The 23,035-nt window shown below is 46.6% G+C and overlaps 1 protein-coding gene and 1 pseudogene across 4 annotated transcripts in view; one reads left to right on the top strand and one right to left on the bottom strand.

Moving 5' to 3' along the window:
* Positions 1 to 4,214, bottom strand: part of sugct (succinyl-CoA:glutarate-CoA transferase) — a 120,700-nt gene extending 116,486 nt beyond the window's left edge. The window contains exons 1-6 of one of the 4 annotated variants that reach the window (XM_044176215.1): positions 3,293 to 4,214; positions 1,581 to 1,629; positions 1,432 to 1,505; positions 1,266 to 1,351; positions 554 to 604; positions 11 to 131 (exon numbers count right to left, since the gene is read on the bottom strand). In XM_044176215.1, the coding sequence (XP_044032150.1) occupies positions 11 to 131; positions 554 to 604; positions 1,266 to 1,351; positions 1,432 to 1,505; positions 1,581 to 1,629; positions 3,293 to 3,425 (514 nt within the window). In that variant the 5' untranslated portion in view covers positions 3,426 to 4,214. Of the gene's footprint in view, positions 1 to 10; positions 132 to 553; positions 605 to 1,265; positions 1,352 to 1,431; positions 1,506 to 1,580; positions 1,712 to 3,292 lie in introns of all 4 variants that reach the window. The other 3 variants (XM_044176214.1, XM_044176217.1, XM_044176218.1) reach the window with 3 other exon arrangements.
* LOC122866459 overlaps positions 1 to 23,035 on the top strand; it is a 66,214-nt pseudogene that overhangs the window by 41,075 nt on the left and 2,104 nt on the right.

The following is a 23,035-nucleotide window of genomic DNA, read 5'->3' on the forward strand; positions in this document are numbered from 1 at the left end:
CGCTCCGTACCTGATATGGAGCAGTAGATGAGTTGTGGGTTCACTCCGCTCAGCTGCTCGTATCCTAAACCCATCTGCTGAAGTTTCCCTGGCAGGTAGTTTTCTATCAGCACGTCACACACTCCTGCAAGCTGAGACACACACACACACAATTATAATGGACGTAAAACACACAAAAAACATGTTTATGGTCACGTAGCTTCGTGACAATAACTCAATAACTGAAACGTGTTCGTAACACCGAGAAAAAGTACCGAGTTGACATCAGATGTTTGGTCAGATTCAAAATCAGTCCTTCTGTGATCAGATAGTTCCTGATTTCTATCATCATTTGTCCAGTTTCAGACCGTATTTTATTTGAATTCTTCTTCGGCTGCTTCTGTTTACACATTTTACACAGAAAAACGTGCTGATATTTCTCAAAGTCAGGTATCAAAACGGGTAGAATCTGGTGTCAGTACTGACACTCAGGCGTTGTATCTGCATTAGTGCTGAAAATGTCAAACGCCACCCAGCCCTGCGGGACAGCACTGGACAGGTGAGGGAGTCGTACCTCCTGGATGATGTGCGCTCCTCTGGGATGTTTCAGGTCCACAGAAATACTCTGAAATCAGAGGCTCATTATTAACTCTGTGAGAATAACATGACACTGATGTTAAAGAATCACACAAGAGCTTTTACATGTTTGATCCCCTTATCTATGAATCCCGTGCATCAGCTTTTAGACTGACTTCCTTCCTTTGTTACTCGTCAGTGTTACTGCAGTGAGGGACTGTACAGTAAAGGTGAGCACGTTTCAACACCTGTTTTTAATATATTTTATATTCACGTTCCTTTCTTCAACAGCTTGTGAGAAGCTCTGACATTTAAGGCATCTGATATTTGAAGCCAAACATCATTCACAAGTTAGTGAAATCAAACCAGGACGTTTGTCGATGCACGGAAGTGACGCCAAAGCTTGTTTTTTGTGCTTCGCAGCGCTGCAGGTGGATAATACGAGCTGACGTCTCTGCTTTCATATATTGGTTTTCTCTTTCCGTCCTATCGTTCAGTCTGACACAGACTGCAGTCTCTCTGCAGGTAAAACTTTCAGAGAAACAAACTGACACCTGGCTGCTGGGAAGGAAGGAAGGAGGGAAACTGGATTTAAGGAGCTAACACACACACACACAATCTATAAATGAAACGTCATGTCCTGATGTTTTACATCGTGTTGTGTGTGTGTGTGTGTGTTGACTACACACTCGACACACACACACTCTTACCTTTTTGTTTCGGTTGACGCTGAGGAAATAGGCGCTCTCTGTGCCGACAAACGGAGGACCCCAGGCTCTGGTGTCGTCACCTGCACCTGTTCAACAGCACAGTCACCGTGATCCTCCACTCACACTCACAGGTGAAGCGTGAAGCCAGAGGAGCGAAGCCACTCACCTGGTCTCTCCACTTTGATCACCTCAGCTCCCAGATCTCCCAGGATCATGGAGGCGAAGGGACCGGCCAGAACTCTGCATTTAAATCTGACAGCTTTATCTCTGATCATGAAACCCGAATATCACGGCAGCATTCAGACGCACTCTTACCTCGTCACGTCTAACACTCTGACGCCCTCCAGTGGTCCAGCGTTTTCTCCTGCTGACATTAAACTTCGATGGTGAATCAGAAAAACAGCGAGATGATACGAGTCAACGTTGATCTTCTCAATGAGCACCTGCTATTAACAGGAGCGGGTTCAATTTAGACTTTTTATTCATTTATTTTATGTAAGAGGCTGGTTTTCATCGGCAGTCCTGGACACATGTTACAGGATTCAAATGACAAAGTTACTGACGTGACTGATAAACACGCAGAGCAAAACTAAAAAGAGAATATGTAAAAAACATCACAGGACACCATTATACTACACTGTCAGGTACTATTTAAAACACAGAGGCTCGTGTGCTCATAGAAATATGGAGGAAATAATAACTTTGTGCTGCATTATTAGACACAAACTGAAACATGCAAAGCAGAAGCACAGACAGAATATAAAATACTCGGATGCTGTGTTATTTGAATTTCATAAATACATGTAGAGTAACAGCAGAGAACTCAGATCCTTTACTTGAGTAAAAGCAGCCGCAGCCTAAAAATACTCCATTACAAGTTAAAGTTTTGCATCCAAAGTGTTGCTTAAGTAAAAGTACAGAATCATCAGCAACATGTACTTAGAGAATCAAAAGTGAAAGTGCTCATTCTGCAGAATGGCTCCTTTCACAGTTATATTATTATAGAATATTATATTATTCTGTTTTTGTCACTAACAAATCCACGTAAGAGCATTTTTATGTTGTAGTTCGTCAATGTGGAGACATTTCTAGATACTCTGTGTACTACAAAGTAGATTAGTAGTAAAGTACTGCGTCATACTATATGCATATCGTGTGTTTTTTATGGAAAAAGTGTCAAATAAATGTAGTGCAGTGAAAAGTTACATTTCCCTCTGAAGTGTAGAAGTATAAAGTAGTTTAAAATGGAAATACTACTGTGTTCTCCATCACTGCGTAACAGCAGGATAATACAAGCGTAACGAAACAGAGTGTACTCGTGACACTTAACTTGACTCATTATTGCATTATTTATTACTTATATTATTACACTGTATTAAAAAAATGTACTTTACACTTATTTTAGCTTTTAAACTTTGTATACACTTTTGTAATCAATTTATCTTAGCTGTATTATAGCGTATTATACTTTGATTTGCACATCTCTTATTTCTCACTAGAAATAATTGTCTCGTTGATAAGATTCAATTAGACTTTACTGAATTAAAAACATTTAACAGCTTTTTCTTAACATTTAACAGGTTTCTGTCTCTTCAGTTAACAGTTAGTGTGATTGGAAGTTATGTTGCCGATTATGACACAATCATTTATTCTTTATTAATGCATAATTATGACTATTATTTGGGTTGTTCACATTTGAATCAACAGTTATGAAGCTGTTTATATATATATATATTTTTATAAATGATTATAAGAGGAAGAACCGTGAAACTTTACAGTCTGCAGCTAGCTTAACAAACCTGCATTAGACTTTGACCAACAAAGCTTATTAAAGTCCGTGTAGCCAGTAAATGTGAGAAAAGTGAGTCCTGTCGCCGCAGTCACACATTTAACAAAGTTTAAAACAGTTTACACACATTTGACTCATTTTTCAGAGTTATTTTATCACGTCAGGATGTTTTTTTTATCATTAGCAGAGGAGGCTAACATTAGCCAGCTAGCTTTAGCTCCAGCGCAGCACCTGTTACCTGTCTGTGCGCGTGACAGCCGCCGTCCTCCGACCGGACAGCTCACCGGGTGACTCCTCTGCGGCTGTGAAGTGAAACCAACCGGAGAAAGAACCGAAAACCGGCTTTTCAACAGTCTGACAGAAGCCGACATCTTCTCACCTGTTAGCGTCAAGCTACACACACCGCGACAAGACTTCCGGGCATCGCTTTCAAAATAATGGTCAGGATGAACTTTTGCTCCATTTCGTGCCTCTCATGTTGTGCATCACCATTACATTTGGATCTGAGCTAACAATGCATTTTTATTTAAAGATAAAAGCCCAGAAGGTTGTTTCCTTTATCACAAAACCTGATAAAAAAGATTTTTATTCTGTTTCCAGTCTTTTCCTCCTCAAAACAAAGATGGCAGCTGGGTATCTCCTCACTCAATTTGTAAAACATGCACCAAGATGTTCATGTGATAGAGTTACAGTCTGTTATTTTCTTTCCATACACAGCAACATGTTTACACTTTTCTTGTTTCGTGCAAAAGAAGCAAAGAGAGTGTGAGTTCGATGTTGTAGTCTTTGTCATTGTAATGAAAATCCTGTATTCAGAATCTTACTTAATTAAAAGTACAGAAGTATTAGCAGTGAAATGTAGCTGAAGTATCAAAAGGACAAACTCATTATGCTGCAGAGTGATACCTGTCAGTGTTATATTATTATTTATTTTGTATTGTAGCTGTTAGCTGTTAGCTGCCTGCAGTCAATTCCCTGTTCATCCACAGAAGCTCTTATAATAACAGTGAATTGTTATGAAGGAGCTACAGACTAACGCTAGCTGCAGATAACAGTTGAACAGTTCAGGATGGGAACTGAACTGTGACGGGACGTGAGACTGTTTGTGTAAAGGGAGCAGAGTCGGGGGGCAGGACACAGCCCTGGGGGGCAGGACACAGCCCTGGGGGGCTCCTGTGCTGAGATGAAAGGTCGTTCACCTTAACCCACTGTCTCCAGATCCAGTGGAGCATGAAGGAGCTGGTGCTCAGCTGTGTTTGTGTTCCCTATAAGTCTGTAAAAGAACACATTTAGTTCGGTTTCATTCAGTTTAAAGCACTTTAGTTGGAACTTAAACAAAACAGATTCTTTACATCATTTAAACATCATTTAAGTTCCAACATTTAGACCAAAACTCATTTTAATTCAACCTGTTGAAGCCAAGAGAGACACATCATGTTAAACAGCTGATCTGTGTGAGCACCACACACACACACACACACACAGTTGTGTTTCCGTCACTTTCGGGGACATTACATTCACTTACATTCATTACCTGGAGACTTACCCTAACCTTAAACCAAGTCTTCCCCTTAAAGTTTGATGATTTCATTATAGGGACGGACATTTTGTCCCCACAATGTTACTGTGTAAACAAATTTCTGTCCCCACAACATTAGTAATACCTGCCCACACACACACAGATAAACTCACCTGATTTCCTGTACATGGAGAGGGGCGGAGCAACACTGACTAGGTGATCCAGGTATGAGAACAAGGAGGGAACCTGAAGCTGAAAGTGTTCATTCATGTTAGAATGAACTCAAAAGTTTGATTCATCTGTGGAGACAAAGTCGTGATTGGCTGAATAATAAATATTAAAGCTACAGTAACCCAATAAATCAAACACAGAGTTAAAGAAAAGTGACCAGGTGGAGCTGATTTATTAAACTGTGTGTTTCTCTCAGTCTTGTTTGTGACTCAAGACTGTTTTTACTGTAAACTGAGCTGATGGAAGATGAAGCATTGAGGATGAAGACTAAATGTTCTGCTACAAGATTTATATTCCTGATGCAGAACTATTAGTGCAGATACTGTTTAACACTAAGATGGATCTTAGTCTGGGTTTTATAGCCACAATCTACTGATAGTATTTCTGTAACATAATGACATACAAACAAGGCAGCCGTCTGGACTTGAACCTGCGACACCACTGTTACATGCTACGTGTCTTACACTGCTGGTCTTCCACAATTATTCAGACCACTTCTAACCTCAGTTTAAACCGAACTAACTCAAGCTAAGCTGCCCAAAGTGACTGTAAAACAGTGAAGGACATAATCAGCTGTCTTTTTACTGTGAAGTAGCTGCAGGAAGTGTTGACTTTGTATTAATAACAAACTACAGGCAGATCACTAAATGTTCAATAAGACAGTCAGATAGGAAAAGCAGTTAATTAGTGTTTCTGAAAGCAGGAGAGTTGAGATAAAAGGAACAATCATTGTCATTACAGACTGAAAGCTGAATGCAAACAGAAAAGTAACAACACTTTTACTGTTCTCTGTGAGCGTCTGAGCTTCGACACAGTGTCGTCCAAATCATTTTAGTTCTAAAGAAATGTCTTCACAGAGAGAGGAAGAGGAGTCCTGTTTCTATGGAGGAGCAGCCGTCCTGCTGTGCTTTGTGTCAGGACGTCCTGAAGGATCCGGTCTCTACCAGCTGTGGACACTGGTTCTGCAGACGGTGCATCACCTCATACTGGGACCAGTCTGCTTCATCAGGAGACTCCTCCTGTCCCCAGTGTGGAGACAGATCCAGAACAAGACCTGGACTGCAGACATCCCGTCAGACCAGCACTGTACAAAGTAAGACTGTACACCTGTCTGCTGAAAACTCTACTTGTTGTTTTAATACATTTGTTGTGTCATACAGCGCAGCCATTTAAGATCTTTATAAACATCATTACATTTAAATCCAGCTCCAGCAAACATATCTGCTCTGTATCACTCGTCCTGTGTTCGCCTTCGAGAGAAAATCTGAACCCAAAAGAAATACATTTCTATTTATTATATTTTGGGTTTATGGTTTATGCAAGATGGCGCCGCAGATGGCAGCCTCTGTGTTTTGGTGCGCGTTGCTTTGTTTGGAAATTCCGTTTTCTGCTGTGATACCCGGAGCTCTTTCAGCAGACTTTCTCTCCAACATGCGCTCACTGTGCAATAAACTGGATGAACTTCAGCTACTGGTGAGAAAAAACATAGACTTTTATTCATCTTCCGTTTTATGCTTCATGGAGACGTGGCTGCGTGGATCGATACCGGACTCTTCAGAGCGGATCACGACACAGAACTTTCCAGCAAAACAAAAGGTGGAGGTATCTGTGTTTACATCAACAGTGGCTGTTATAACAACGTGACAGTGATTCAACAGTACTGTTCTTCTGATCTGAAATATTTATTCATAAACTGTAAACCCTTCTACTCCCCCCGTGAGTTTGTTTATTCATTCTGGTCGGTGTTTACATTCCACCGCAGGCCAACGTGAAGGACGCAAACCGGACTCCTTAGTTATTGTCCTTGGTGACTTTAACAAAGGAAATCTCAGCCAACTACCCAAATACAGACAGTTTATTAAATGCCCGACCAGAGAGGAGAACATTCTGGATCACTGTTACACAACAATCAACAGTGCCAATCACGCCATCCCCCATGCTGCACTGGGACACTCTGAACACGTCATGGTCCACCTGATTCTTGCATACAGGCAGAAATTAAAGCTCTGTAACTTCTCCAGTGCTTTCAACACCATCCGGCCTGCCCTGCTGGGGGAGAAGCTGGCAGCGATGCAGGTGGAGGCCCCCCTCGTGTCCTGGGTTGTGGACTACCTGTCTGGCAGACCACAGCACATGCGCCTGCGGCACTGTGTATCGGACAGCGTGGTCAGCAACACTGGGGCCCCTCAGGGAACTGTCCTCTCTTCCTTCCTCTTCACCATCTACACCACGGACTTCAGCCGCCACACAGAGTCCTGCCACCTTCAGAAGTTTTCTGATTACTCTGCTGTGGTGGGATATATCAGCGGTGGTGATGAGACTGAGTACAGGACTGTGGTGGGGAAGTTTGTCTCATGGTGTGAGCAGAACCATCTGCAGCTCAATGGGACAAAGTCTAAGGAGCTGGTTGTGGATCTACGGAGGGCCAAGGCACCAGTGACCCCAGTTTCCATCCAGGGGGTCAGTGTGGACATTGTAGAAAACTACAAGTACCTGGGAGTACACTTAAACTGTCAATAAACTGGACTGGGCTAAGAACACTCAAGCTGTTTACAGGAAGGGCCAGAGCCGCCTCTATTTCCTGAGGAGGCTGAGGTCCTTCAACATCTGCTGGACAATGCTGAAGATGTTTTATGAGTCTGTGGTGGCCAGTGCTATCCTGTATGCTGTTGCATGCTAGGGCAGCAGGCTGAGGGTAGCGGACGCTAACAGACTCAACAAACTGATCCGTAAGGCCAGTGACATTGTGGGGGTGGAGCTGGACTCTCTGGCGGTGGTGTCAGAGAGGAGGATGCTGGCCAAACTACATGCCATCTTGGACAGCGTCTCCCACCCGCTCCATGACGTGCTGGTCAAGCAAAGGAGCACCTTCAGCGGAAGACTCATCCCCCCACAATGCACCACAGAGCGCCACAGGAAGTCACTCCTGCCTGTGGCCATCAAACTCTTTAACTCCTCCCTCTAAGTGTTAGTCTGTATGACCCTAGGTCACTAAACTGGACATTGATCATTACATCTCTGCAATACGTGAATAACTGTGCAATATTCTGTGTATTACTCCTGTGCAATATTTAGTTGTTTTTTTTCCCTATTTATTATTCATACCTCCATTACTACTGCTGCAATACTACTTATTACTTATATTATTACATTGCATTTATAACGTATTATCATCATCAACCGGTAAACCCACTTGGTACTTCACACTTATTTTATTTTATACTTATACCCACTTGGTACTTAATTTATTTTCTGACCTGTTTTTTATAGTTTTTATAGTGTATTGTATTATATATTTTTTTGCTAGTACTTTCTCCTGTGTGCGCTGACGTAAAGACGACTTGCTGTAACAAAGAGTTTCCCTTCGGGGATCAATAAAGTATTTCTGATTCTGATTCTAAACCTGTTGTGAGGACATCAAAGCAGTGGACCAGTGAAGCTATGGAGGACTTTCTTGCGTGCTTGGACTGCACTGACTGGGATGTTTTCAGGACTGCTACCAACAGCCTGGATGAGTTCACAGAGGCTGTGACGTCCTACATCAGCTTCTGTGAGGACTGCTGTGTACCATCACGCACCAGGGTGAGTTACAACAATGACAAAACCTGGTTCACAGTTAAACTTCTGTCTGGAGGGGCTCAGACAGATCACCAACAAACCAAAGCCCCTTTACTCCATTAATGACCAACCAACTGAATGACTTCTACTGTCACTTTGAGAGAGACAATGGGACAGTCCTGATACCATCCCCCGTGACCCAATCCACTAGCTCCACCTCCCCCACCTCAGCAGGGACCTGGGCCTGTCCAAAACAGCCCACCCCAGAGGCTCCCCCCTCCCCTACTGCAACAATGACCTTCTTCATCCTGGAGAGGGACATCAACAGACTGTTTAAGAGGCAGAACCCCCGCAAAGCAGCCGAGCCAGACTCTGTCTCTCCATATACTCTGAAGCACTGTGCTGATCAGCAGTCTCCGGTGTTCACAGACATCTTTAACACCTCACTGGAGACATGCCATGTGCCAGCCTGCTTCAAATCCTCCACCATCATCCCCAAAAAAACAAAGACCATCCATCCATCCATCCATCCATCCATTTTCTTCCGCTTATCCGGGGCCGGGTCGCGGGGGCAGCAGTCTAAGCAGGGACTCCCAGACTTCCTTCGCTCCAGACACTTCCTCCAGCTCCTCCGGGGATCCCGAGGCGTTCCCAGGCCAGCCGAGAGACATAGTCCCTCCAGCGTGTCCTGGGTCTTCCCGGGGCCGCCCCGGTGGGACATGCCCAGAACACCTCCCGAGGAGGCGTCCAGGAGGCATCCGGATCAGATGCCCTAGCCACCTCAGCTGGCTCCTCTCGACGTGGAGGAGCAGCGGCTCTACTCCGAGCTCCCCGTGTGACTGAGCTCCTCACCCTATCTCTAAGGGGCGCCCAGCCACTCGGGCGGAGGAAGCCCATTTCGGCCGCTTGTATCCGCGATCTTGTCCTTTCGGTCACTACCCAGAGCTCATGACCATAGGTGAGGGCAGGAGCGTGAGATTGACCGGTAAATCGAGAGCTTTGTCTTTCGACTCAGCTCCTTCTTCACCACAACGGTCCGATACAGCGCCCGCATCACTGCAGACGCTGTACCGATCCGCCTGTCAATCTCACGCTCCATCCGTCCCTCACTCGTGAACAAGACCCCGAGATACTTGAACTCCTCCACTTGAGGCAAGGACTCCCCACCTACCTGAAGAGAGCAAACCACCTTTTTCCGGTCAAGAACCATGGCCTCAGATTTGGAAGAGCTGATTCTCATCCCAGCTGCTTCACACTCGGCTGCAAACCGTCCCAGTGCATGCTGCAGGTCCTGGTTTGAAGAAGCCATCAGAACGACATCATCTGCAAACAGCAGAGATGAGATCCTGTGGTTCCCAAACCGGACACCCTCCGCCCCTGACTGCGCCTAGAAATTCTGTCCATATAAATTATGAACAGAACCGGTGACAAAGGGCAGCCCTGGCGGAGTCCAACATGCACCGGGAACAGGTCTGACTTACTGCCGGCAATGCGAACACAGCTCCTGCTCCGGTTATACAGGGACCGGACAGCCCTTAGCAAAGGGCCCCGGACCCCATACTCCCAGAGCACTCCCCACAAAGCGCCCGGGCACACGGTCGAATGCCTTCTCCAGATCCACAAAGCACATGTGGACTGGTTGGGCAAACTCCCATGAACCCTCGAGCACCCGATGGAGAGTATAGAGCTGGTCCAGTGTTCCACGACCGGGACGAAAACCACTCTGCTCCTCCTGAATCCGAGGTTCGACTATCGGACCAATTCTCCTCTCCAGTACCCTGGAGTAGACCTTACCGGGGAGGCTGAGAAGTGTGATCCCTCTGTGATTGGAACACACCCTCCGGTCCCCCTTCTTATACAGAGGGACCACCACCCCGGTCTGCCAGTCCAGAGGCACTGTCCCAGACCGCCACGCGATGTTGCAGAGACGTGTCAGCCAAGACAGTCCCACAACATCCAGAGACTTAAGATACTCAGGACGGATCTCATCCACCCCTGAAGCCTTGCCACCAAGGAGCTTGCCAACAACCTCAGTGACTTCGGCCAGGGTGATGGATGAGTCCGCCTCCGGGTCCCCAGCCTCCGCTTCCTCTTCGGAAGACGTGACAGCGGGATTGAGGAGATCCTCAAAGTATTCCTTCCACCGTCCGACAACATCCCCAGTCGAGGTCAACAGCTCTCCACCCGCACCGTACACGGTGTTGGTGAAGCACTGCTTCCCCCTCCTGAGCCGTCGGACGGTTTGCCAGAATTTCTTTGAGGCCGACCGATAGTCCTCCTCCATGGCCTCTCCGAATCTCTCCCAATCCTGAGTTTTTGCCTCTGTGACCGCACGGGCTGCAGCACGCTTAGCCTGCCGGTACCTGTCAGCTGCCTCGGGAGTCCCACGAGCCAACAAGGCCCGATAGGACTCCTTCTTCAGCCTGACGGCATCCCTTACTTCCGGCGCCCACCACCGGGTTCGGGATTGCCGCCGCGACAGGCACCAGAAACCTTGCGACCACAGCTACGAGCCGCGCATCGACAATGGAGGTGGAAAACATGGTCCACTCGGACTCAATGTCCCCAGCCTCCCGGGATCTGGGAGAAGCTCTCCGGAGGTGTGAGTTGTAGACCCTGCTGACAGCGGGCTCCGCCAGACGTTCCCAGCAGACCCTCACGATACGCTTGGGCCTGCCAAGTCTGTCCGGCTTCCTCCCCTGCCAGCGGATCCAACTCACCACCAGGTGGTGATCGGTTGACAGCTCCGCCCCTCTCTTCACCCGAGTGTCCAAGACAGCGCCGCGGAGGTCAGATGATACGACAACAAAGTCGATCATCGACCTCCGGCCTAGGGTGTCCTGGTGCCACGTGCACTGATGGATACCCTTGTGCTTGAACATGGTGTTAGTTATGGACAAACTGCAACTAGCACAGAAGTCCAACAACTGAACACCACTTGGGTTCAGATCAGGGGCCATTCCTTCCGATTATCCCTCTCCAGGTGGCACTGTCGTTGCCCACGTGGGCGTTGAAGTCCCCAGTAGAACAACGGAGTCCCGGGCGGTGCACTGTCTAGTACCCCTCCCAGGGACCCCAAGAAGGCCTGGTACTCTGCACTGCCGTTCGGCCCATAGGCCGCCACAACAGTGAGAGACCTGTCCCCCACCCGAAGGCGGAGGGACGCGACCCTCTCGTTCACCGGGGTAAACTCCAACACGTGACGGCTGAGCTGTGGGGCTATGAGCAGGCCCACACCAGCCCGCCGCCTCTCCCCGCAGGCAACGCCAGAGAAATGGAGCGTCCAGCCCCTCTCGAGGAGACGGGTTCCAGAGCCCAGGCTGTGCGTGGAGGCGAGGCCGACTATATCTAGCCGGTAACGCTCAACCTCCCGCACAAGCTCAGGCTCCTTCCCCAGCGAAGTGACATTCCATGTCCCTAGAGCCAGTTTCTGTGTCCGGAGATCTGGTCGCCGGCCCCTGCCTTCGACTGCCGCCCAGATCTCTCTGCACCGCCCCTTACGGATCCTCCTGCGGGTGGTGGGTCCACGGAGGACGGCCCCACGCCGCTCCTTCGGGCTGTGCCCGGCCGGGCCCCGTGGGGAAAGGCCACCAGGCGCCGCCGTCGAGCACCCACCCCAGGCCTGGCTCCAGGGTGGGGCCCGGTAGCGCCAATCCGGGCGACGTAACTGGCCTTGGTTGACAATTCATAGGGGGCTTCTGAACCGCTCTTAGTCTGACCCGTCACCCTGGACCTGTTTGCCATGGTGACCCTACCAGGGGCATAAAGCCCCAGACAACATAGCTCCCAGGGTCATTCGGGTACTCAAACCCCTCCACCACGTTAAGGTGGCGGTTCAAGGTGGCGGTAAAACAAAGACCGCAGGACTTAATGACTACAGACCTGTCACCCTGACATCTGTGGTAATGAAGTCTTTTGAGCGCCTTGTGTTGTCCCACCTCAAATCCATCCCAGACGCACTCCTGGACCCTCTGCAGTTCGCCTACAGAGCCAACAGGTCTGTAGACGATGCAGTAAACATGGCCTGCAGCATCCTCCAGCACCTGGACTCCTCAGTTACCTACACCAGGATCCTGTTTGTGTGCATGTGGATCACAGACTTCCTGTCCGACAGGAGGCTGAACGTGAGGCTGGGGAAACATGTTTCTGACTCCTGGACCATCAGCACTGGTTCCCCCAAGGCTGTGTTTTTTCCCCTCTGCTCTTCTCCATTTACACCAACAGCTGCACCTCCAGTCACCAGTCCGTCAAGCTCCTGAAGTTTGCGGATGACACCACCCTCATTGGACTCATCTCTGATGGGGATAAGTCTGCCTACAGGTGGGAGATTGACCACCTAGTGACCTGGTGCAGTCAGAACAACCTGGAGCTCAATGCTTTTAAGACAGTGGAGATGGTTGTGGATTACAGGAAGAACCCAGCCCCACCCACCCCCATCACCCTGTGTGACTCCCCTGTCGACACTGTGGAGTCCTTCCACTTCCTGAGCACCATCATCACCCAGAACATCAAGTGAGAGCTGAACATCAGCTCCTCACCAAGAAAGCTCAGCAGAGGATGTACTTCCTGTGGCAGCTGAAGAAATTCAACCTGTCAAAGACAATGATGGTGCACTTCTACACCGCCCTCATCGAGTCCATCCTCACCTCCTCCATCACCGTCTGGTACGCTGCTGCCACTGCCAAGGAAAAAGGGCAGACTGCAGCGTATCATTCGCTCCGCCGAGAAGGTGATTGGTTGCAATCCCCTATAGTACAGTACTGTAAACTTGTACAAACTGCCAATTAAATAACCGTCATATTGTAGATATTCTTATTACTTTCTTAAAATATTTTTTAAATATTCTTTAATATCTTATTGTCAATTTTATATTTATGATTCTTGACCTGCAGTACTTGCTTTATCTTTCTTTATATTTCTACTATATTTATTGTTTTTGCACCAAAGTACCAAAGCAAATTCCTTGTATGTGTAAACCTTCTTGGCAATAAAGCTGATTCTGATGATAGCGCCCCGTGTCTTTGCATTAACCAATCAGAATGCTGCTTGTTCTCCATCTGAATAGATGGAGATGGAGAACTATCCAACTCTGCGTAAAGCAGTAACTTCACTGTTCTGTCACAGACAGATAGTCACACTGACTAACAGCCAGGCACAACAAGAGTCACAGACTTTGAACAACAGCCCACGTTATCTTTCCTACTAATGTCTCCTTCTTCTCCAACTTAGAAACACACTTCTGGCGTCCTGTAGATCAAGTTGTTGAACAAGCAACCAAACAAACATCCGCTGAGGAAAAGTGCACTGCTAACATCAGTTTGCAGGCTACAGTAGATACCTAATTAGCTTATCAGTCTGAGCACATTTAACAGCTTAAAAATGTAACCTGCTTCATTACAGTACATTTATTTAGCTGACGCTTTTATCCAAAGCGACTTACAATAACAACCATGTGAATACAACCCAAAAATTGCAAGAATCATGCAGGTACATCAACATCATCAAATATGCTGAACTGCTTCAAGTGCTTAACATAAAAGTTTTCCACCAGCAAACCAGCGGGAGGCTTTTATTGTGAAGCAGCTACAGGAAATGGAGGGTATTTGTCAGAGATTCTCAGCGCTATGTCTACACAACAAGACATGAACATATTCTATATTATTTGATCGGTGAAATAGTAAATGGACTGTACTTATATAGCGCCTTTCTAGTCTTTCTGACTACTCAAAGCGCTTCAGCTACATATCACATTCACCCCATTCACACAAATTCATCAGTTGAAAGAAACTAATCATTCACACACACTCATACACTAAAGGCTCAGCCCTCGGGAGCAATTTGGGGTTCAGTGCCCAAGGACACTTCGATATGTGGGCTGGGGGAAGCCAGGATCGAACCCAGAGGCACGGAGAAAAGTGAGCCAACTGACAGAGGTCGGGAGAGGTGCAATGAAAAAACAAGTACCCAAGAGGTACAACCAGATGCCCATACCTGAAGCACTCGAAACTGCCAAACAAAGGCTCCAAGCCTTGGCCAGCCGCCTAAAGAGGTACACGAGAGATAATGAAGCCAGAAGAATAAACCGGCTGTTCACAACTCAACCTGCGAAAGTTTACGCTCAATGGCAGGGTAATAACAGCAGAGCAGACCCACCAAGGCTGGAAACTTAACAGTACTGGAAAAGTATATGGGAGAGGGAGGCATCACACAACAGAGATGCACAGTGGCTGGTGGCTCTGAGAGAGGACCACAGCAACCTCCCTGAACAGAATCCAGTTACCATCACAGCGGCAGACATCCACGAAAGAGTCTCAGGTATGAAGAACTGGACAGCACCGGGCCCTGACAGGATCCACACCTACTGGCTAAAGAAGCTCACTGCACTCCACGAGCGCCTAGCAGCACAAATGAACCAGCTGCTGGATGGGATGCACCCTGAATGGCTTACCAAAGGGCGTACAATCCTGATCCTGAAGGATCCTCAAAGGGTACAGTCCCATCCAACTATCGGCCAATAACCTGTCTCTCCACAACATGGAAGCTCCTGTCAGGCATCATCGTGGCTAAGATAAGTGGACACATGGATCAATACACGAGCAAAGCACAGAAGGGCATTGGCAAAGGAACCAGAGGAGCCAAACACCAACTCTTGGTTGACAGAACAGTCGCCCAAGACTGCAGAACCCGACAAACCAACCTGTGCACTGCCTGGATTGATTACAAGAAAGCATATGACTCAATGCCACACACATGCTTGGAGATGTACAACATCATAGGACTCTATCATAGGAGTCTTCATTGCAAACTCGATGAGGTTGTGGAAAACCACCCTTGAGGCCAATGGCAAGCCACTTGCACAAGTGTCCATCAAATGTGGCAAATACCAAGGAGATGCTCTGTCCCCACTGCTGTTCTGCATAGGTCTGAACCCCCTCAGCCAAATAATCAACAAGACTGGCTATGGATACCGACTCAGGAATGGGGCCACCATCAGTCACCTCCTCTACATGGATAACATCAAGCTATACGCTAAGAGCGAGCGGGACATCGACTCACTGATCCACACCACCAGGATATACAGCTCTGACATTGGGATGTCATTCGGGCTTGAGAAGTGTAGTCGAATGGTGACAAAGAGAGGGAAGGTAGTCCACACAGAAGGGGTCTCACTCCCAGAAGGAACAATAGCAGACATTGAGGATGGTTACAAGTACCTTGGAATACCACAGGCAAATGGCAAACTCGAACAGGTAACAAGGAAAACAGCAACGGCCAAATACCTCCAACGAGTAAGGCAAGTCCTAAGAAGTCAGCTCAATGGCAAGAACAAGGCCCAGGCAATAAACAGCTACGCCCTGCCAGTGATCAGATACCCTGTGGGAATAATAAGGGTGGAGGAAGAGATACAGACCACAGACGTTTGGACGCGAAAGCTCCTCACCATGCATGGAGGGTTCCATCCCCAATCCAGCACCCTGAGACTGTATGCTAGCCGTAAGGAAGGCGGCCGGGGACTAGTGAGTGTGAAAGCTACTATCCAGGATGAAACATCCAAGATCCACAAGTACATCAAAGATAAGGCCCCAACAGATGACATGCTCAGTGAATGTCTCAGGCAATGGGGAACAGAGGAAGAGGTGCTGGAGGAGGGACCATCATGGGAGGACAAACCCCTACATGGGATGTACCACCGGAACATAACTGAAGTGGCTGATATCAAGAAGTCCTACCAATGGCTAGAGCGGGCTGGATTGAAGGACAGCACAGAGGCACTCATCATGGCTGCACAGGAGCAGGCCCTGAGCACCAGAGCAATAGAGGCCCAGATCTACCACACCAGACAAGACCCAAGGTGTAGGCTGTGCAAAGAGGCCGCTGAGACAATCCAGCACATAACTGCATGGTGTAAGATGCTGGCAGGGAAAGCATACATGGAGTGCCATAACCAAGTGGCTGGCATAGTGTACAGGAACATCTGCATGGAGTATGGACTGGAAACCCTGAGGTCAAAGTGGGAAACACCTCCAAAGGTGGTAGAGAATGACCGAGCCAAGATCCTGTGGGACTTCCAGATACAGACTGACAGAATGGTAATGGCGAACCAACCAGACATCGTGGTGGTGGACAAACAGCAGAGGAAAGCTGTTGTGGTTGACGTGGCAATACCAAGTGATGGCAACATCAGGAAAAAGGAACATACTAGAGAAGTACCAAGGGCTCAGAGAAGAGCTGGAGAAGGCCTGGAAGGTGAAGGCGACAGTAGTGCCCGTGGTCATCGGAGCACTCGGGGCAGTGACCCCCAAACTGGAGGAGTGGCTACAGCAGATCCCTGGAAGAACACCAGACATCTCGGCCCAGAAAAGTGTAGTACTAGGAACAGCAAAGATACTGCGCAGAACCCTCAAGCTCCCAGGCCTCTGGTAGAGGACCCAAGCTCGAAGGACGAGACCACCTGCGGCGGGTGAAGGATGAAGATTTATATATATATATATCTGTGTGTGTGTGTGTGTATATGTGTGTGTGTATATATGTTATTAATATATATACACACATATATATGTTAATTACACAGTCTTGCTTTAAAGTCTTTCCATATAATCTGTTAAATTAGAAAGAAACTCTCAGGTGTTTTCACTCTCTTGTCAGTGTAGAGAAGATTAGTAGCAGGAAATACACAACTTCCAACAATAACAGGTCTGATGAATAAATAAGAGCATAATGGTAGAATTCAGACTTTTTAACAGATCTTACACACCAAAGGTCAATGTTATGTTTTTAATGCTGATACACTGATGACATCTTTCTGATGCTCAGAAAAGAAATTTGATGACAAAACATCATGCAGTCATTAAAATATTGAATTGTAATTGTAAGCAATTTGTTTCACATCTGTACATTTTGGCAGCAGTCACAGAATTTTCCCACTCATGGACGTGAACCTGACAGCAACAGGTAGCTAGCAAAGAGAGATCATCTTTCCAACTGTAACTGTTCACTGAGTTGTAAAAATCATTCTGTAATCCAGACGGCCTCATGTTAACTTTTTGTGGAGACAGACATGGGATCAAATCACATACAGACTGAGGACATTATGGAAGCCTAAATGTAATTACATTTTCTCTCCTTCATCTGCAAGATTAAAGCAAAACAAAGATTAAAAGTCTGCAGGTATGAGAGAGAGTGATGAGAATTATTGTTTCATGTCAAACACAGTGAGATAAGATTAGCTGAACCACTGATGTGAAGAGCAAATGTTCATCAAAACTGTTTAGTCAACAAATGCATGAAGTAAATATAAAGTGTCCTCTTTCATAATAACATATTTTGTCATTTATGTGTCATGACAGACTTTCTGACTGTGGACTTTTAGAGACTCACTGTGAAGTTGTGGCCTCAGCTCTGAAGTCCAACCCCTCCCATCTGAGAGAGCTGGACCTGAGTCACAACATCCTGCAGGATTCAGGAGTGAAGCTGCTGTCTGCTGGACTGGAGAGTCCAAACTGTAGACTGGAGACTCTGAGGTCAGTTCACTGACTGTAGTTTATCTAGTTTATTTTTGTGTGTGTGTGTGTGTGTGTGTGTGTGTGTGTGTGTGTGTGTGTGTGTGTGTGTGTGTATGCATATCCAATTCAAATTTTTGGTTCATACATTTTTGGGATTTGCCTGATCACAAATCTGAAGAAATATAAATATTTTTCAGAAATGTTTTTCTTTTCAAATGGCCAGTCAGTTGTTAGAGTAATGAAAAGCAGAGAAATTAAATGTTTGACAGGGTAGTTTTTCAGCTTCCACAGACTCACATTGTGGTCCATCAGTCGGTGGAGATGATGTCAGTACTGATGAGGCTGTAGAGTGTGTGAGGGATGTGAATGTGGTTATTGAGGATCTGATGACAGCAGATAAAAACAGGCTACAGAGAGTTTGAGCTTCCGTGTAAACAGAGAGAGAGACAGGTTAGATAAAGAAAATAAAGACATGGATGCAAAGCTCAATAAAGGTGAAGTGAGGACCTGTGATGATCTTCATGATATCAGGAGCTGATATGGCTGGTACAGAGACAACCCACACAGCTGCTGTGGTGTGGTGTGCATTAAACCAGAGCGCAGAGTAATAAACAGCAGCCTAACAGGCCAACACGTCACAACAAAGCAGGATTCAAGGTCTGTCTGAGGATTTTTAAAAAGGAGGTGAGATAGTGTTTGTGATTTAGAGCAACAACAGACTGTATATAGTTTTTAAAAGTTTCTGTTCTCTAACAAATCAAACTCTATTTAAGAATCATCAAACATTTTTTTCTCTCAGAAATGAAACATGGAGTTTATGCAGAGATCTTTTGATCATAAAGTTCTATAAAGTTTTAGAAGCTGGATGAAGATTAAACTGCACATCAAACTCACAGTTCCTCTGGTTCTTATCTCCATCATTTATTCTTTATTCAGATTGAGTGGCTGCAGTTTGTCAGAGATCAGCTGTGCTTCTCTGGCCTCAGCTCTGAAGTCCAACCCCTCCCATCTGAGAGAGCTGGAGCTGAGTGAAAACAACCTGCAGGATTCAGGAGTGAAGCTGCTGTGTGATCTTGTGGAGAGTCCACACTGCAGACTGGAGACTCTGAGGTCAGTAGAGGGCTGGAGTCAGTCCATGCTGCTTTCAGCAGTATTGTACTAAACACAGTTAGTATCAAAGCAAAGATCCAGTATTTCCTGTAAACCTCCGACCTTCTCAGTGGCTGCTTTTCAACAAACGTGGTCTTTCTACAGACCAGAACCTCTGCTGAAGTCCAGTAATCACAGCTGATGTTCAGCTGTTCAGTCGTTGAACATGTAGGACCTTTAACATCATATATATATCTGTCCATTTATCTTTTGTTGTGTCCAAATGTTTTTATCACAGACTCCATATTTACACATTTGTCATGTAATATTTCAGAAGTAGATGAAATATTCAGACGTGACTGAGACGCTGGTTTTTAACAGCTCTGAGCGCTAACAGCAGTAAATCCATCATTAAAGTGAGCAGTGAACATCTCTCTGTTTCTGCAGTCATGATGCGTTCAGGGACTCTCAGCACTTTATTTCCACTGTGTGCTTCAGTGAAATCTGCAGAGTAAACAGACTCGATGCCCAAAGTCTCTGCAGGTGTGTGAGCTTCCAGCTCAGTGTGTTCACTCCAACACGTTAACATGAGCGCTGAAAGGAAGCTGGCTGCGCTACACAGCCGCTCCACTTCTGGTCTGAACAGGACTGAGGTCTCTGCTGGTCTTTATACTGGATGTGCTGCTTCACTGACTGACAGCTGATGGAGGGAGTCTCTGTAAACACTGATTTATCACTTCTGCTGTCTGTCTTCTTCTCTCATCAGATGGAAGTGATCAGAAAGGCGGTTGTGTTGAGAGGACCAGCTGTGTCCTGATGATCCAGAGGTTGAAGCAGCAGCTGGTGTGTGGAGAGGCTCTGACTGGGCCATGTTACTGGGAGGTGGAGTGGAGAGGAGAGCTTCACCCAGCAGTGACTGACGGAGGAATCACAACAAGTGGAGATGAGCAACCTCCCTGAACAGAATCCAGTTACCATCACAGCGGCAGACATCCACGAAAGAGTCTCAGGTATGAAGAACTGGACAGCACCGGGCCCTGACAGGATCCACACCTACTGGCTAAAGAAGCTCACTGCACTCCACGAGCGCCTAGCAGCACAAATGAACCAGCTGCTGGATGGGATGCACCCTGAATGGCTTACCAAAGGGCGTACAATCCTGATCCTGAAGGATCCCTCAAAGGGTACAGTCCCATCCAACTATCGGCCAATAACCTGTCTCTCCACAACATGGAAGCTCCTGTCAGGCATCATCGTGGCTAAGATAAGTGGACACATGGATCAATACACGAGCAAAGCACAGAAGGGCATTGGCAAAGGAACCAGAGGAGCCAAACACCAACTCTTGGTTGACAGAACAGTCGCCCAAGACTGCAGAACCCGACAAACCAACCTGTGCACTGCCTGGATTGATTACAAGAAAGCATATGACTCAATGCCACACACATGCTTGGAGATGTACAACATCATAGGACTCTATCATAGGAGTCTTCATTGCAAACTCGATGAGGTTGTGGAAAACCACCCTTGAGGCCAATGGCAAGCCACTTGCACAAGTGTCCATCAAATGTGGCAAATACCAAGGAGATGCTCTGTCCCCACTGCTGTTCTGCATAGGTCTGAACCCCTCAGCCAAATAATCAACAAGACTGGCTATGGATACCGACTCAGGAATGGGGCCACCATCAGTCACCTCCTCTACATGGATAACATCAAGCTATACGCTAAGAGCGAGCGGGACATCGACTCACTGATCCACACCACCAGGATATACAGCTCTGACATTGGGATGTCATTCGGGCTTGAGAAGTGTAGTCGAATGGTGACAAAGAGAGGGAAGGTAGTCCACACAGAAGGGGTCTCACTCCCAGAAGGAACAATAGCAGACATTGAGGATGGTTACAAGTACCTTGGAATACCACAGGCAAATGGCAAACTCGAACAGGTAACAAGGAAAACAGCAACGGCCAAATACCTCCAACGAGTAAGGCAAGTCCTAAGAAGTCAGCTCAATGGCAAGAACAAGGCCCAGGCAATAAACAGCTACGCCCTGCCAGTGATCAGATACCCTGTGGGAATAATAAGGTTGGAGGAAGAGATACAGACCACAGACGTTTGGACGCGAAAGCTCCTCACCATGCATGGAGGGTTCCATCCCAAATCCAGCACCCTGAGACTGTATGCTAGCCGTAAGGAAGGCGGCCGGGGACTAGTGAGTGTGAAAGCTACTATCCAGGATGAAACATCCAAGATCCACAAGTACATCAAAGATAAGGCCCCAACAGATGACATGCTCAGTGAATGTCTCAGGCAATGGGGAACAGAGGAAGAGGTGCTGGAGGAGGGACCATCATGGGAGGACAAACCCCTACATGGGATGTACCACCGAACATAACTGAAGTGGCTGATATCAAGAAGTCCTACCAATGGCTAGAGCGGGCTGGATTGAAGGACAGCACAGAGGCACTCATCATGGCTGCACAGGAGCAGGCCCTGAGCACCAGAGCAATAGAGGCCCAGATCTACCACACCAGACAAGACCCAAGGTGTAGGCTGTGCAAAGAGGCCGCTGAGACAATCCAGCACATAACTGCATGGTGTAAGATGCTGGCAGGAAAGCATACATGGAGTGCCATAACCAAGTGGCTGGCATAGTGTACAGGAACATCTGCATGGAGTATGGACTGGAAACCCTGAGGTCAAAGTGGGAAACACCTCCAAAGGTGGTAGAGAATGACCGAGCCAAGATCCTGTGGGACTTCCAGATACAGACTGACAGAATGGTAATGGCGAACCAACCAGACATCGTGGTGGTGGACAAACAGCAGAGGAAAGCTGTTGTGGTTGACGTGGCAATACCAAGTGATGGCAACATCAGGAAAAAGGAACATACTAGAGAAGTACCAAGGGCTCAGAGAAGAGCTGGAGAAGGCCTGGAAGGTGAAGGCGACAGTAGTGCCCGTGGTCATCGGAGCACTCGGGGCAGTGACCCCAAACTGGAGGAGTGGCTACAGCAGATCCCTGGAAGAACACCAGACATCTCGGCCCAGAAAAGTGTAGTACTAGGAACAGCAAAGATACTGCGCAGAACCCTCAAGCTCCCAGGCCTCTGGTAGAGGACCCAAGCTCGAAGGACGAGACCACCTGCGGCGGGTGAAGGATGAAGATTTATATATATATATATCTGTGTGTGTGTGTGTGTATATGTGTGTGTGTATATATGTTATTAATATATATACACACATATATATGTTAATTACACAGTCTTGCTTTAAAGTCTTTCCATATAATCTGTTAAATTAGAAAGAAACTCTCAGGTGTTTTCACTCTCTTGTCAGTGTAGAGAAGATTAGTAGCAGGAAATACACAACTTCCAACAATAACAGGTCTGATGAATAAATAAGAGCATAATGGTAGAATTCAGACTTTTTAACAGATCTTACACACCAAAGGTCAATGTTATGTTTTTAATGCTGATACACTGATGACATCTTTCTGATGCTCAGAAAAGAAATTTGATGACAAAACATCATGCAGTCATTAAAATATTGAATTGTAATTGTAAGCAATTTGTTTCACATCTGTACATTTTGGCAGCAGTCACAGAATTTTCCCACTCATGGACGTGAACCTGACAGCAACAGGTAGCTAGCAAAGAGAGATCATCTTTCCAACTGTAACTGTTCACTGAGTTGTAAAAATCATTCTGTAATCCAGACGGCCTCATGTTAACTTTGTGGAGACAGACATGGGATCAAATCACATACAGACTGAGGACATTATGGAAGCCTAAATGTAATTACATTTTCTCTCCTTCATCTGCAAGATTAAAGCAAAACAAAGATTAAAAGTCTGCAGGTATGAGAGAGAGTGATGAGAATTATTGTTTCATGTCAAACACAGTGAGATAAGATTAGCTGAACCACTGATGTGAAGAGCAAATGTTCATCAAAACTGTTTAGTCAACAAATGCATGAAGTAAATATAAAGTGTCCTCTTTCATAATAACATATTTTGTCATTTATGTGTCATGACAGACTTTCTGACTGTGGACTTTTAGAGACTCACTGTGAAGTTGTGG

This window comes from Siniperca chuatsi, linkage group LG19 (genome assembly GCF_020085105.1).
Source record: "Siniperca chuatsi isolate FFG_IHB_CAS linkage group LG19, ASM2008510v1, whole genome shotgun sequence".
NCBI classification, from domain to species: Eukaryota; Metazoa; Chordata; class Actinopteri; order Centrarchiformes; family Sinipercidae; genus Siniperca; species Siniperca chuatsi.